At 34.7% G+C, this 17960-nt stretch overlaps 1 protein-coding gene across 3 annotated transcripts in view; it reads left to right on the top strand.

Moving 5' to 3' along the window:
• Positions 1 to 17960, top strand: part of LOC118201726 (uncharacterized) — a 149885-nt gene that overhangs the window by 118997 nt on the left and 12928 nt on the right. For all 3 annotated transcript variants that reach the window (XM_085824808.1, XM_085824797.1, XM_085824801.1), the window contains 4 exons: positions 853 to 1158; positions 3377 to 3611; positions 5751 to 5937; positions 6590 to 6710. In XM_085824808.1, the coding sequence (XP_085680934.1) occupies positions 853 to 1158; positions 3377 to 3611; positions 5751 to 5937; positions 6590 to 6710 (849 nt within the window). The remainder of the gene's footprint in view (positions 1 to 852; positions 1159 to 3376; positions 3612 to 5750; positions 5938 to 6589; positions 6711 to 17960) is intronic.

Genomic DNA, 17960 nt, shown 5'->3' with positions numbered 1-17960 from the left:
TAATCCATAAATAATTTTAATGAGCCGAAAACAGTGCCATAAATGCCAGTGGTGTGTGATTAGAAAAGAGTCACAATGAACAGGTTAAATGATTTCAAAATAATCACAAAATATAATATTGTATCTTAAGTTTATTGCATTTCTTGTTTACTTCTTTTTACTATTCTTTAAACAAATATTACTTTTTTGTTAATATTTTATCAAACAGAAACGCTAAAAGCCTCGTGTAACTGAAAATATTGAATTTGGTATTTGAATTTAAAAATATTTTATTCAGTATTTAAAATGCTTTGAAGCAAGTTAATACTCTTTCTTTCTTTTGTAATGGAGATTCAAGAACAGACTATCAGATAATGATCTAACCAACATTCTAGACAATAAACGATAAAAAATGTTAAGGACTCAGATTTCAGTCTGTCAGTAACCTTTGTTACTTCACTCTATACCTAAATTACGTTTGAAAAAAAAAAGTTTAAAAAAAACCTTACTATGTTAAATAAATAGCTCTAAAGTAAATCAGATTTATTTTATTTCTATTCAAAATTGACTGAACAAACTTATTTTGTCTGTTCCCCTTTCGCTTATAATAACTTCTTTTATATACTTAGCTTTGCAAAATAGAAATAAACATATAAACAACCTTTCAAGAAAAAAAAAGGCAACTAACATTTCTGTCAAAATTAACCAATAAATGAATGGTGGAAGGATATGTTATGTAAGAAATTAGTAATATTTTGTAAATTTAGGGCTTTTTAATTGCCAAATATAGATAAATATGCAGATCATCCAACTCTCTTATCTTATTCTTTTCATTCCTTCCCTTATTCTATCCTTTTAACTGGCTTTTAACAGAAACTAAATTTGTATGGCCTCCTCCCAAACCTCAGTTCGAAGTAGATGGAGGCGTCACTACTCCATCATCCACTGGTCAAAATTATTCCCCACTAGTCACTCAATCCACCCCTACAGCCTCCACCCAACTCCCGAAAAGCGAATCCTTACCTTCTTTCAGATCAGTGCAGCCACCCCAGCAACAATCCCAGCCGGAAAAACCGAGTGAGCCAGAGACAGTGAAGGCCCCGACACCCCCAAGTATGTTCACTACACCAGCTGCTCCTCATGAAGAGCCTCCTAAGCCAGAAGTAGCACCTGCTCCAGGTAAGGTATGCTTTGTATTAACGATGGCTGGCCAATAAGATTAAAATATTACTATCTCTCTGTTGGTTAAGCCTATGATTCTAGTTTATTAATAAAATATGATTTTTGGCTACGTGACACCTATTTAGTTCACTTTTTAAACGGGAATGAGATGTCTCATATTATCTGTTAGTGCTTTCCAATTCACAAACCTTCACAAATGCATCTAGCCTAAAGCTACCAACACATTTATGAAGATCATTTTTAAATATGTAAAATGCCACTCTCATAAACGTGCCAGCTCAACTAAACCGGAAAATGCCTATATAAGGTAAGTTCTTGTTTTGTTACTTCGATGAGTAGGGAAAGTAAAAAAGCTACTTGTCTTAAAGCTTGTCGGCAATTTACAAAGGAATTTATCAAGCAAATAAGTGAGGAATGGATGGACGTAGTCTGAACACACGCGCTGAATTTCCGGAAACATGTTGGCGCCTTTATCTAAGTTGCCTATTGTTCTACAAGTTACAAAGATACCCTTGCATTAAGACACAAATGTACCTGTATTAACAGACTATACTATGAATGCAGCCTTCGTCAAGATTCCGGAAACGTTCCTGTGGAGATCTACGTAAATAATCATCAAACTTGAATAATGTGCAGGCATCCTGTACACGTTAACTTTTGCTAATGAAGAATTTCAGTTTACAGCTATGTACAGCACAAAGAGTGCAACCTTCATAAAGATGCTGGGACGCCCATGTAAGTGTCTTTAATAAAGAGTCACAGACGCGTATATAGGTTTCCGTACCCATATGAAGCTCAGTTTATAACTTGGAGAAACCAGCTTCCATCAAAGTACCTTACCTTTAGGATGATTTACACCCCGATGAAATTTTTATAAAGGTGCCGGCACCCTTATACAAGGAGATCGCTGTTTTCCAAGTATGTCCTGAAAAAAAGTTATCCACACCCTTTTAAAGCTGGCATCCAATTCGCCCCTGGAGTAGCGGTCATCATATAATTGCCGGTTTGCGGCTTACCGTTTTTCTGTCCTGCCAAATGTTAGCTGACCAGCATAAAATTACTTCACTTTTACGCAGCTCTCTTACTGAAACGATAGAAATAATCAACCCTTCAAGAGATGTGTATAAAGCACATAAAAACTTCCTCTCTGCGATAAGATTGCTGAATGATTTAGAAACGAACTCTGAAATTACGATATTTATGCTACATTTTTTGATATAATGGGTACGAGCCCAGATGCATGAAAGGAAGGGGCATCAAGCATGATCAGTAATTATTCTAAAAATGCAAGAGTGTTTCTTACAAAATATCAAATTTTTATAAATTTGAGCAAAATTTCTAAATGAAAAGCGCAAAGTTGTTACAAAATTGTTTCAGAAAGATAACAGAACTTTTTTCTACAAAGTACAAATAATTACGATAATCGTAAAATGCAAACGATCGCTATTACAAAGAAATATAAACAAGATGTTGTCTATCAGTGAGATCAAATTTCACGTAAGATTGCAGGATTTAATATTAATTAACCAATTATTATGACTTAAAACTTTGATACAGCTTCTTTTTCATAGTCCTCACCAGAATGTAAATTAGTTGCTTGAGTATTTAAACCGAGGATTAAGTAGACTATTTTGTGTATAGCCTCAGTTTGCGTTACTTTAATTTGCATTGAAATTTATATTTTAAATACACGTAAGTGGCAGAGTTCTTTTTGTAGCACAAGTATTGTCTTTTATTAATTCAAGAGTTAAATGGAAATGTTACACTAACCTTTCCATTTAAGGTTAGAGAAAGAAAATAGAAAGGTTAGTTAATACTTTTCATTTGCCTCAGACTAGAGAATTAATTTTATTTTCAGTATAGTAGAATATGAAAGACATTGTTTTGTGTTTCTGTACAAGCTGAACACTAGAAGATTTACCCAAATTCTATCATAAGCTCGCAGTTTAATTTTTTGATTTAGGCGATAGTATACGATTAAGTAGTTAGACCAAAACTGCATAGCGTTAGATTATGCATGGCTAGAGAAACTAGAATTTAATTATATTCCATACTTACTTCAATAATATTTATTATTTATTTAGTTTTATTAACATAATATCATCTTGCTTATCTTCACATATTTTATTTAATTCTAGTTATTTCGTATTTACTATTTTATTTAGAATTATTATTATTTATTAATATCTACGCGTGTTTCTGTGTACGTCATCAGAACCAGTGAAGGAGGCTCCGGCTCCTGCTCCAGCGCCGTCAGGTCCTCAGGCCCAGAGCTTCGCTCCCGTTCTGCCACCCATCGTAGATCTAAAACCGACCCCCACACCAGCTCAGCCCGGAGTACCGACTGGAGCAGGATCGAAACCTGCTCCTAAGAAGGGACGTGGCCAGCTGATGAAGGAGCAAGCGCCGGGAAGGATACCTATCTGCGCAGATTGTGGAGATCCAATCAGGTATAAAAGTAGATTTTATAATCAGGTATAAGAATGAAGCTTTTTTTTCTTATTATTACAAAAACTATATATAATAATTCGAAAAGCTACGTACATAATATGCATTAAAATTTCCTTTAAGTTGCTTCCGTACAAATAATTTTATAAATTAAACTAAATGGCTTCCAACAAAACCTAAACGAAACTCCCAGAACTTGTTACAATTACAATTACCGTCTGTGCTCTAGAATGATGTTATGAAAAATCTCGAAGTAGTCCACGGGTATCTGACGAATTTCAGACTGAAACCAAGATTAGGAGAAATATAAATAAACAACCTATTTACACAAGAAAATTTTGCATTTTGAACTCGAGGGGTAATTAAGAAAACGTAATATTACTTCAGCTATTTTTTGTAATTAGAATCGTGGGCACCCAAAGTAATATTGCTTTTCTCAAGAAAAAAAAAAAAAAAACTAAAAACAATTTTTTTTTACCCCTTTTCGGCACGCTACCTTTTAAAGTCGGAGTTTTCATAAAAAAATGGTAGGCAGTCTAATTAGGCCTAGAGGAGTACACAAGTAAAATTTTGTGAAGATAGCACATATCGTTTTAATTCTGTGGGTGTTCCCAAAGTGGCACACTGATTGAATAGAGCTTCGAAATAGTGCTGAAACGAGCATTGTTGTCAATGAACTGACCGATGAGACGCGGAGAAACAAAGAATACAGACTCTCAGTTGTCCTAGATTATCTGTGAGCCCGGTCTGAGCACATCTAGGGTTCGCCGTTTGATTTTAGGCAAGATTTCAAGGTAAAAATTTAAAAATAACATAGAATAAGGAGATTAGTATACATAAAAAATAACATAAAAATTTCTTTTCAAACATTTCCTTTTATACCCTAAAAATATCTGGAAGATTTCTTTGAAAAATGAGGGTCTTAAAAAACTAAACATGGCTAAAATATATGGACTGGTTTGTGTTGAGCTGCCATATACTATAAATAAAGAAGGTTCAGAGTAACCTATAGTAATCTATGAATCCTTTTTCATTCAATTTTTCTGTGCGTACCGAAGGAAATTTTTAGGTGTGTCCAGATCGGACACACTGTGCCGCAAAGGGTTCTGAAATACTGAAAGGGGGATTTCGCAAAGGGTTCTGTGCCGCAAAGGGTTCTGAAATACTGAAAGGACACACTGTGCCGCAAAGGGTTGACACTGAAAGTTCATTATAAAATGTATTTGATGATAGTACTGCAATTTCCAATATCGTAATTAAAGAAACGCTGTATTTCCTGTTGGAAGTTTTTATCTGGGGATATAGAATGACTTGAAAACATATGCAATTTTTTCCTTCACATTTTTCTCTTTTGATCACGCCATTTAACATTACCGCTTTACCAAAAGCAGACTAAAAAAAAGTTCAGGCGAATTATGACTCCAGCTAGATAGCGACTAAAATACATATGTAACCAATGATGAATATTTTGTTTAGAAATTAGGCTAATTTCGGTTTTCGACTCACATGCACATTCTATTCAAATCACTCATTGCCGTAAATATGTGAGTTAGTTACATTATTAAAAAATAAGTATTTGAATTATTAAGAAATGCGTTAATTAATTTTGAAATCACTCAGTTTCTTAGGCAGCTGTAATGTAAAATATACATTAAAAATCTTATACCAATAAAATAGTAACACTCTAGAAATTTTAGCCGTTTTGCAGGGATGATAAATTAAAGATTTTATATTTCGCTCACAGTGGCGTCATTTGCCAAATCACACGTGTAATAAATGCATAAGTAACGTTCTCTGATATAATATATTAGTCCAAAATGATTGGAAAGAGTTCGTTGAACTTTTTTAATACCGTTCAACACTAGGATTATAAGAAGAGGCTTAAAATGTGGAACCCGAGAGATCTTCCTAGGCTTAGGATTCTAGATTTTTGAACCTACGTAACCCTAAGGCTACACTGTAAATCACGTTTAGACTGTAAATTAAGTTTTAGTGGTGTGGTAGCCAGAAGCGGAAAAAAATTAAAGTGTAAATTAAATTTTCAGTGTCAGTTACTGTCGTAGTTTATTTTTATCTGTAGTTTTGACAGATTCCCCTCTTAATTGCATTTATCACTTCAATGTTCTTCTTTTTTAATTTAGAGGTCCCTTTATCATTGCTCTCAACCGTACGTGGTGTCCAGATCACTTCCATTGCAACAACCTGCACTGCAAGACGCATCTAATCGACATCGGCTTCGTAGAGGAGCAAGGTCAGCTGTATTGCGAGCGCTGCTACGAAGCCTTCTTGGCTCCCATCTGTAATAAGTGCAATGTTCGAATCAAAGGGGTAAGTACTGCATTCCAGTTTGGAATAGGAACATTGCGCATTAATAATACAAACGGGATTAAAACATGTGATTTTTATAAAATGTAAAACGGAATAATGAATATTTCTGGTTAACTGATAAATTCAACTATTGCAACGTCATGTGGTCTCATAAAGTAAAAAAAAAATTAAAGTGTGATACTATACGTTTTCATAAAATAAAGGCTTACAGTAAGTATGATAATTTGTTTTTCAAAAAAATAAGTCATGCGATAATGTGTGTTTTCTGTAAAGCGTACCAGCTTAATAATGTCAGTTCTTATTAAGTAACGGATATTCAGTAATGTGATAATGTATTATAGATTAAGGACTTTGAATTTATCAAAATAGGTGGATAAAAAGTGCACGGTATGTTATAGATGAACCCAAAACCTTTGTGTAAACTGACTTGTGGTGTGCCTAATGCCAAAAAAGAATGATATTTTCCAGAACGTGTAGCAAAGGAACCTTATCAGAATGAAAACATCTTTCTTTCTCGTCATATAATCGTTTTGTGATTTATTTTATTTTAAATAATCCAAAATGGCTAATAATTTGCTTTACAATTGTAATAAATTTTCAGTATCATTACTCTGTCTATATATGTCTTGAAATCTGTTTTCGTTTCACGTAGGATTGCTTGAATGCTTTGGACAAACAATGGCATCCAGAGTGCTTCATATGCGCCTATTGCAAGAAACCTTTTGGCAACAATTCTTTCTACCTTGAAGACGGGCTTCCCTACTGCGAGAAAGGTACTGACAAGTTACAATAATTTAAATTCGAAGTACTTGAACTCATATAACAAAATCCTTTTCTTAGAATTCTTTATTTTCTTAGAAGGCCAAGTAATATATATTATGAGTAAGAAATGTATATTATTAAACATATTGCTACCTTAAATTATGCTGGCTAGTAAAAAGGAAATGGCAATAAATATATTAACCTAGGAATAAATCAAGTACAGACTCTCTTGACAGAGTGTTTTTTGAAATGCTCACCATTACTTGCTACGACATGGTTCAATGTGTTTGCCTCTCCTAGAATTTGTGCTCGAACCCGTTTTTCAACAAAAAAGTACTGAAAAACGCCTCCGCCTTTTTTAAAACAGCCATTGATAAATCAAAATGGTTTCAAAGATCTATTTTATGCAAGCAAATAAAGAATTGCCGCACGAAAATAGATGAGGCTAGATAGGAGGTAGGGCAGTTTATTTGATTTTCATCAGACATATTCGTTAACAGGTTTCGAAACTGCTACGTAGGACTAGCCAGATGCTCAAGCACTGCATGCTGATAAGTCATTCTGTGATAAAGAAAGAAATAACAATTTCCTTTTCAAAATAACTCCTCCCCCATCAGTGGCCGAGTAGTTGAGACTGCTGAATACTAGTAGTTAGACCCAAGTTTGAACTCAGGTGAACGGAATATCTTCATGACTGGTTTCCGTGGTTTACCTCATGTGTAGTGTAAATACGACCCACGTTTCCTTAAAGAGTCTTTCATAATTGTATCTCTCCTCTTTAGGCAGATAGCTGTCTTGTGCTTTGCCATATTAAAATAACCTAACTCTAATCCAATGACTTTTCATTTACGTCCTACTTGGGCTTACTTGCTTGCTTTCGGAATCGTAGTGGTGTAACCAAAACTCATCAGCGACAATGATGGCTTTTAACCACTTCACAGTCAAACAAAACTTAAATATTTGTTTCTTCCCCCCCCCATAATAGAAATATTATTTCCTACCTTTCTTCAGCTGTTAAGCCCTGTTTAGGAAACTGCCTACCGGTCTTCTTACTCAAGAGAAAAATTTCTTTTATCTGAAAATAAACAAGGACGATAGCTTAAAGGCATGATTTCAAATGATCAGCAGTTCCATTGCAATACGAACTGAAAGGAGCGTCACACTGTAATCCTATCTTCCGCCTTTGTAAGTGAACTCCCGTCTTTGAAGTTGGTGATCCTGATGCAAGCCCGCTAGTGAGAAACGGGACCAATTAAACCATCAAATCACCTCTTTTCATTTTTGCTGCATTCTGGGAGGTTGTTAAATACTATGTGAAGAGTGTTTCTGGAAGATAACGATCCATGCCGCATTTAATACCGACGAGTGTGGGATGTTGTTGACGCTTACCGATAATTTTCAAATGATCGAATCTGTTGCGGGGGGGGAACGGTAAGGTGGTTAAGTATTTTCAACTTTTCGGCTATGAAACTTCTCAAGTTTTCGACAAAATCCACCTGCACTTGGCGTCTGTACAGAAATACAATCTTGCATACACACAACGCACGATCATGCAAAATTGTTTGAATGTCCTACCAAAGAAATGCGTAACATCTCCGCTGGTCAGTCCACTGTTATTGGATAATCTTCTCAAATAACGTGTTTACCATAATGTCATTGACTGTAGTAGAAGTAACATCCGAATCCTATTGCTATAAAAACAAAACACCGTTTTCAGCAAATTGTTTAACTGCCGAAATGCTATTGATTGTGGCACAACTTCTTAGTTATACAATTGTTGCAACATTTGCCCATATCCATTTGTAACGAATTTCTGTAAACGAAAGGAGAACTTCAAGATGGCTTACTGCTCGTATAAATAGAGACCAGTTTTGTAGGCTGGGAAGGGGGAATATCGCTGAGTTTTATTTTACGGTGTATAGTTGTTTATCTGCGTAATTAATTTCAGATCGTCAATCGGTGAAAACAGTCAAAAAAGTCATCGCACCTTCTGCGGAATCAGCACCTGAAACAAAAGAAAATCTAAACAATTTTTTTCATTTAAAGATTTTAAACTAAATAATTGGATAACTTCTGCTCCAAAGTTAAATTTTCGCAACTTGCGGGATATCAGTAACAATTAAGAGGTTGAACTAGGCCGGCGACACCTGTGCGTTCTCGAAGGTACATTAGGCATCGCCGTGCATTGCTTACTGCTGCACCTACTTTCATGGACTAAGTTTTGAAAGAAAACCTTCCGAGATGCAATTCGAGGATTTAACCATACCTTTATCCTTATCACCAACCACTTAAGAGGACTTTCGGCTCGCCATTTGTTTTGAATGCTCTCTTACCGCACAGGTACCATACCTTTATCCATATCTTTGCAGGATTCGAAACGGAGTCCATCGGACGGCAGACAGTATCACTAATCACTTCCGGCTGGTCGGTTGGATATCAGCAACAGAAACGTGAATTTAAAATTTAAATCAGATAGATCCTGAAGGCTATGATGCAAACAGCTTAAAAAGTGTTGGCTCAAATGATGTGAGTGATTTACTTCGGTTCTCAAATGCCTGATAATTATTGAAAAGTACTATGGCCAGTATCGCTGCCAAAAGCTCTCAATCTAACTTTCAAGAACTGAGTCTTAAATATTCGTATCGCATTTACATCCTGGTGAGAGCTAACGAAAACAAATGCGGCAGTACAGTTTCAGATCATAAGAAAATGGGTTAATTAACATAAAAAATGCTTTACAACCTAAAACCATTGTGAGATTTCCATATAAGTTTTTTTTCTTCAAGCATACGATATTTGAGCTATTCGTGAAGATTTATTTCCTTGCCGATATTTTGTGTATATGTTAAAAATAAATTCATTCGCGGTCCGTTTTGGACTAGCCTACATATAGCGAAATAAAAGTTTTTGAAAGAGTTAGCCAAGAACTTTTCTGTCGTGAAGAAACAAATTCATTAACTCACAAGATCTTTCAGTCTTTACAAAATATCAGATTGTTGGGCTTTGTTTGGCTTCCTTCATGTTTCTCAGATTTTTTTTTCTTTTACAAGGAGCACGCGGAAGATATTTTTCCGGTAGAATCAAAAGAAAACTCGATTGTGTGAGCTTAATTTCTCAATATCTCGCCTTCTAATATCGATTAATTTCCCTCTTAAAATCAAATGACCTTGTTTATTTTTCTAAGATGAATCCTGTTTATGTTTCTACTAAGTTTAAAAAGTTGGTTTTACTTTTCTATTTACTTTCCCAAAATCCTGTTTGTTTTAAAATCCAGCAACCTTGTTTACTTACTATGTGAAAAAGTTTCTTTTCAATTTACTCTGCTATTTCTGATGAGGGAAAAGTTTTTCAATTTTGAAAGGGGAAAAATGGAGAAAACATATTTCCCTTTTTAAAGTTTTTTTTTTTATTTGCCTGACAAATTTATTCCCCAGTGTCATGACTAACAAGAAACTGGGGAGAGAAATGACTTCATCACAGACTTTTAGAAGACACTACAGAACATTTTTTAGAGAATTAGGATTATTTTCGCTATGGCGGAGTACTCTAGGGCTCTCTGCAATAGGGAAATGCCTTCATGAAGGACTTTTTAAGGGAAACGTTTGGTATTTACTTTACGCATGGGAAAAAATGCGAAGTACTTTATGTCTCAAACCTATTCTTTAGGATTAGAAGTCGGGTTGTACTATCAGTTTCAGCGATTTTATCGCTTAGCTGCTGGTAGACGTAAATTTTGATAGTCGTAGGAAAAATGCAAACTGGATATTTTACATTACTGGATACTTTAAAATGTGACACACCGGTAAGCTATTGAGCCATCTTGTAACTTAGTATTTAATTGCGTAGTCTTAGACTTGAATGAAAACTAGTTCAACGTTCAAATTTAGTGACTGCTTTTATTTGAATTTGCATTTTCAGAAGCTGTTGTTATTGGAGCACAAAGTCGTGCTTTTATGCTCAAAGGTCTGTTTAAATAAAATGTTGTCGTTTTTTTCTCAGACATAGCGGCATTTCTTGTCACGTGTGTTAGGGTTATAGAACTAAAGTAGCATTACCAGTTCAAGTTTATCGTTATAAATTAGAAAAGCTAATGATAAATTACTATCTTTAATTTTAATTCAAACTCCAGACTTCGGGAAGAAAAAGAGCAGGTTAAAAGTAAAAAGTTTTCAAATACTAAACTGAACTCTCCACCGTAGCGGAACGTGGAATTTTCTAAAACCAATCGTTCCCTAGTAGAGCACATGAAAAACACCCTTTAATTCTTTGTAAATTAACTTCATTATGTATTGTGACATGTTAAATCAAAATCAACCTGAGCATTTTAAAATACTACGTAAAGCAGGTTTCAAATAAAATTACAGCCCTTGACGAATAAAATTAAATTTAGATGTAAAATATTATTTTCAAATCTCCAAGAAATTTTAAGGAACTGGAACAATTAATTGTCTTAAAATATAGCTGCTTTTTATTTGCTTAGGATAGCCCGAGATTGCAAGTGGCGAATTATCAATTAAACGCATTAAATTTGAAAGTGAACAGAAATAAATTAAATTTAAACGCATAATTAATTAATTCTAGACTGTTAATCGTGTCCCTTACTTTTTTTTAATACGGCGACGCACACAGTGGTTTCCGTCAAGGACTTTTAAGGTAAATTGGCTGGTATGCTTTACAGCACGCGGAGAAAACGTCTAGAACACCCATGCAGCCATCCTGTTTGTCGAGATTCTATCCCAGGATAAACTGCCAATGTTCAGCAATTTACGCCACGGCGGCTGGTGGGGGCCTCTCATCAAGCTTGAAAACAAAGAAAACTAAGCCTTTTACGATAATTAATTTCGAAAGTAAAGCTTAAAAAATATTTTTTTTCAATAAATTCTCATTCATAACAAGCGTAAAATACACATATGCACAGGAAAATAAGAATCAAATTTTTAAAATAATATAATTAAAAAGACTTTTATAATGTATGAGAATGAAGTAAAATACCTAATTAACTTCTGTAAAAGCCTAACACTTGACAATATAGACGGCTGTAAGCAATATGCGTGCAGGGGGGCGTACTTCGTACATCAAAGTTTAAAAGCTAACAAGAGAGACTAATTAATATTCTTTAATTCTAATTACTGTTCTACCAAGACTAATTAATATTCTCTAAAATGCGATGCCTAACTTCAACAAGCACATTAAAAAAGAAATAATTTTATTTAGAATTAGTATAACGATATAATTTAGTTCCTAAATTCTGCAGAAATACGGTTTTCGAGCAAGAAAATGAGAACAAGAAGACGATACACAGTATAAGACGTCAGAAATTATTTTAGTTATCAACCAATATATTATAAGATAAATATTTTTAAATTTGTACAATTACATTTGTTATTAAAAATGAAATAAACATTTGAAATTATTAGCAGGTTTTTTTATTACTGTTTCCAAAGAGCTCAATTGGTTAAGGTATCTGCCTACGTTCGGAGCACTTTTTTTTAAAACACAGAATTCTGATTAAATATATATTTATTAAGTCAAAATATTATATCAAATCATGAAAGTAGGTAAATTTTTAGGAATATTTTCATAAATGTTTGAAATATATGCAATTTTATGCAAATTTTTAGGAGAATTTAACACTTACGTTAAATGTCGTATATTTTTTCCCACAGCATATATTTCAATTTTATTTATACTGTATACTACTACAACACTCATCTGTGTTATGAACTAAAATGTTTGTGATATTTCTAAAATTTACTAAAATATGTATAATTACATGGAAAAACACAGTTTTTTGTAAAATATTTGTTATCGTTTTATGTAGAAATGCTTATAAAACAATCAAATTAATAAATAGAACTTAGATTGAAGCTTAAAACCTAGTAAATAATATAGAAAACACTATAGTGAAATTTAATAGAGATACCTTTAGAACTTTTTGAGTAATTACATTTCTTATATGTAAAAACACTAGAGAAAAATTAGTTTTCCAGAAAACGCATTTAAAGATTTCACATTAACAGAAAAACTGTTCTGTTGTATTTACACACTTAAAATTGTCCACATTTGTACATCACGCCCTCCATACCTTTATACTTAAGTAATTTTGATTTCCTATTTGATTTTAATTTTTTTCTGGCTATTTGCGAAATGAGTGACGAATGACGTTTCGAGTTCTTTATTCTTCCGTTATCAATTCCAAAGTAATTTTTAATTATTTCTTGTTCAATTGATATGCATAAATGTTCAAGCACAGGAAGTAATCCAAGATACCCTCTATTAAAAATTAAAACTGCTATATATGCACCCATCAACATAGTGTTTATACCTACAAAAGTTTCTTTCGGCAAAATCGTCCATAATACATTATTAAAGCTTTCGTTGAAATTTTGAGTCATTCCATGAAAACATTTTGAAAGTAAGCCTTTATCACATAGACTCATATATGCAGGCTTAAAAATGTTCAAAACAGATTCTGGTAGATCTGAATTTTTTTCTGAAATTTTCAATCCGTTATGTAGTGCTCTTTGATACCTGCACCAACTGCCTGCTCCTACTGGGCACTGTCCATGCATTTCTTTTTCCTTGCTAGAACAACAATGGAAAAATGCAGCATTAACTGCCGACTGCATACTTTGTAAATTTCTTACGTTGCTTCGGATAGCAATTCCGTAATAATTCTGTAATTTATCAATAAATTTATCCGTTAATTTGCCTTTCCCACCTAACCCTTTTTTGGTTTTTTTCAATTTTCGCAAAAGGTACGAACTCTTTTTTGGACATAACCGATACACTCTAGTTTCTTAACCGAGTCTTTTCCATAAATGTCTTTCACTTCCATATACGCTATGAAATCTCCATCTCCAAAATACTCAATATACTGCAATTCCCGACTTTTTGTCGATCTTTCAAATATTCGGTACGTTCCGACGACTTCCATATTCCCAGCTCAACCCTTATGATTCGAGCATACATGATCACTTTTTGTATAATTGCCATTACATATTCTGCAATACTGATACATTACTTTTAAGTCTAAAATTTTACGTGTGTCAATAGAAATGACAGATACACAACCATTCGGGGATGTATGGTCACGACGCTGCCAAGTACCATCTACAGAAACACCACAAGCTGTACTTTTCTTTAAATTTCTAATTTCTTTGGCAGCTTCTTTCATGTTCTGGTCAGATACATATTTTATAGCTTCTAACAATTTGCTTTCATGCTGCCTAAATGCTGTTTTCGATATGAATGGCAAATTCAAAGTAAACAACAACGTTTTACCAGATGTGTAACCTTTTCCAATGAGTTTTAATCCAAACACCAAGAAAGAATTTAAAATATTCTTATTTCCATTTATGAGAGTTGAAGAAAATGCCTTTATAAATCCACATTTGCATTTCAAGCTAAAGTTTGAGCAAATTCCAAATTTTGAATCTTCTACTAATTGCAAGCCAGTTTTGAAACACACTGGACAGCAGAGAATAGAAAAGACAGAAGCTAATTTTACAATATCAAATATTCTATTTCCTTTTAAGTCTTGACCATTGTTTACAGTCATAACATCTGTAAGTTCAAAAGTTTTTAATTTCGATGAGCTTGCAGTTGTCACATCATTATCACAAACAGTTCGAGTTCCAGTTGTATAATGATTACCGTAAAAAGATCGCTTTTTACTTTTCTTGGATCTCGCTTTTGGCATCTTAGAACACTTAAAATAATACAGCAAATGTTCAAAAGAAAATAAATAAAAGAAGCAAAGGGATAAATATAAAAATTAAACAAAAATAAAGCGTGAATATGCGTGTAGGAAACGAAGAACAAGCATAGAATGAATGTAATCAAAAATCGCAATGTTGCCAGTCCCAGTTCAAAAAATTAAGGCAAATAATTATTGCCAGAAACAAAAAAAGTACCCAGAATTAAAGTGAAACGTTTTAGCACAATTTACACACAAACAGGTTAAAAAAACATGGATAGAACCATTGTTTACCTTTAAGTTGAGCCTTTTAAGTGGCACTTCCGGTCTTTCTGCTTTCACTTCCGGTGCAGTTAATTGGCTATATCTTCTCTTCTAATTATCACAAACGTAAAAATGAACCATTTTCGGAATCCTACAAAACTGACCTTTCAAATTGGGCAAATAAAAAATTCGAATTTTTTCGCCGAAATCGTTTTTTTTAACGTAGGCAGATAAAGCAATAATATTTCATAAACAAAAGTAAAAAGTGTAAAAAATATATATATATAAAAGGTATTACATTCACTTGCAATGATTTGTTTCACGATGGAAAAGAATTATTTACCAGGCCCAATACGAAGTCAACAGTACATGAAATACTATTGAAACGAAGTAGTTCAACAATCTATTGAACTATTGGGGAATCAGCTAACAATTTTTTAAACTCAATATTGGTTTAAATTAAGAAAAATGAGTTCATTGCTTTCATATCGCTCAGTCTGTTAAATAGTTTTGATTTGATACAATAATTAAAGCTCTTACGTCGCACTGAATGGCAGCACTTTAGAAACTACCTATTTTTCCCGCCGCTTAATAAATTAAAAATATTACACAATTGTAGCAGTTGCTAGGTGCCAAACATGATAAACAACATGATAGCGTAACATAATAACTGAAACAAACTGTACAGACTCCGTTAAGAATGTTTGTAAACTTTACAGTTATATTTAAATACTTCTAACGAAATTTTTTCGAACATTTAGTTTATTATTTTTTTTATTTGAAATAAATCCCATCCGCTATAATGAATGCTGTTATCATATAACGATGATTAAGAATTTAATTTATCTTTAACATTATATTACAGCGTTGCCCCATACAGCAATAACTAATTAAAAAGCAATTTTGTTAACAAAATTTTAGACCATATGCTAAAGTAGTTATCTACCGACCAATACTAAGGAGATTATAAATCTGCTAATTTTGCTTCATCAGTCCTGTACCATCAGCGTTTAGAAAAAAACTGAATGATTACGATAGAATTTTGTAGATATACATAGAGAAATTTTAGCTGTATAATGTTCTTAAGTTTGCTCAAATGATAATACACTGCTCGCCATTAAAATTGCAACACCACGAAGGAAAGCAAATACAAAAAAGATATTTATTGCACATAAACAGTATGGCATTAAGACAAAATGATTAAATTTGTTAAGAATTTTGGAGGTTTATAGGGGTGCAAAATTACTAGAAACAGCTGCCGCTAGTGGTAGCTAAAAACGGCCGTTGCCTCATTAGGCATGGAGTCAAACTGAGCTTGGATGACTGACAACTCATTCCATGCTGCTTCAAGTCTATGCCACACTTCATCAACGGTATTAGCTGGAGAGGGGTGGCGGACCAGTGTCTCAGTAACCCATGATCAGATGTGTTCAATGGGTGACAGATATAGAGACCGTGTTGGCAAGGGAAGTAATCGAATACCCTGTATATCGAAGAAGGTCAGAACACGACGTGCAATACGTGGGCTTGCATCATCTCGTTGGAACATGGCGTTTGGGGACCTCGAAGGTAGGGCACAACCCCTGTACATCAGAAATGTACCGTCAATCCGAACTAGAGATGTATGCGTCGTGTACCCAATGGCTGCTCACACCATCACACCAGAACAGGTGCAGAGCCCTTATGGCGATATCGAATACAAGCAGGCAACGTGTGGTCTCCTCGTACACTCCAGACAAGTATACGGCCATCAGAATACTGCACTTCTCTGAAAAGACGACATTGTGCCACTCCTGTACCCAGCTTTGTCGTTTGACTTACCAGAGTCGCCGTCTCTCTCTCTACTGGATTCTCAAGGGAAGCCAAAGAAAAGGTCCCCCTGCTGATAGTTCACGATACTGCAAACGTCGATGCATCTTACGAGCTGATACTGGGCGTGCTGCATACATGCCCATTTTCTGACTAATGGTCCATGATGTGGTCGTACGGCTTTTCAGGGCTGACCTCACAATATCTCTGTCCTCTCTGGAGTTAGTCATGAGAGAGAGTTAAGATCCTGCATGCCGTTCAGTATGACTCTCAGCAATTCATTGAATCCATATTCGCATGACAGTGGTTGGATGTCGGAAAGTGCGACCGGCGATATCACGGAACGATAACCTGCACTTTCAAATACGCAACGATTCTGCCTCTATCGAATTCTGAAACTTACTGCTAAGCATTTCCTCTACTTATTCGAGGCATAAAACGATATTCTGAAAACACTTCAACCTTACAAAGCACTCTACGAATGAGAAGTCCACTACACAACGTTTCATTTATGCAGCGCTTCAGATGTCGTTTTTCTCTCCTGCATCGTCTAAATGCGCTGAAATACTAATCGTTTGCATATCCCAACTTCTTCCTTTCATGTAATTTTGACGTTCGTCAGATCATTCCTTCCTGGTGTTGCAATTTTAATAGCCATTAGTGTGCTAATGAGAGCTATGAGTTCGTAAAAGTTTTGTTGTGGTTGTTGTTGTTTCTCATCCTCGTGAACAGCAGTGCTACATCAGAACCATGAGCTCATTCACCCTGAGAGAAATTACAGAAAGGTGATCTTGAACTAGGTCCTGCCTGGTAAGCCCCAGACAAGACAAGATGTGATCAGGAGATGCCTGTGCGGAAGACCACATAGTGTATATCTCGAAATGTTTATTACCACCGACAAAAGTCATTGATAATAGATAAGTACTAAGGAATCTAGTAAGTGCAGTTTGATCTCGTCTATTGCTGCTCTAAACCAAGGAGCCACCAGGGCACTTACTCTGATACCATGGGTGCACTGGTGGGACCATCCAAACAGCCTAATTCTTTGCCTTACATTTAGAAAATAGCTCCATATAAATAAAAGGAGAGGCAGGCGTTATGGTCTCACTGGCACCAACTCTAGACAAGCTGTCCACAATTTCATTTCCAGTAACGTTGACATGTGACAGAATCCACTGAAAGTAGATCCGATGAGAAAGGGAAAGTTGCTTTAGTTTCCTGAGGATGTCTGCACTTGTACTATACCTCACATTATGTCAGTTAGCCAAGTTTTGGACGGCACTTCTATTATCCGAAAAGATCCAGATATTTTTTGACTAAGGAAGCCACGCGATGGAATCCAGACTCTCCAGCATTGCAATAAGTTCGATTCAAAATACCGAGCAGAAGTCTAGATTTCTTCTTTAATTCTTATTTCTTGATCCCAAAATCTAATATAAATGCCACTGCCAGAACTGCCATCAACAAGTTTACTGCGTTCCGTATACAT

Source organism: Stegodyphus dumicola, chromosome 1, assembly GCF_044657685.1.
Source record: "Stegodyphus dumicola isolate Sdum_Otavi_A_Nest chromosome 1, ASM4465768v1".
Taxonomy (NCBI): Eukaryota; Metazoa; Arthropoda; class Arachnida; order Araneae; family Eresidae; genus Stegodyphus; species Stegodyphus dumicola.
Note: the sequence above shows the minus strand (reverse complement) of the source record. Positions and strands in the feature narration are given on the sequence as shown.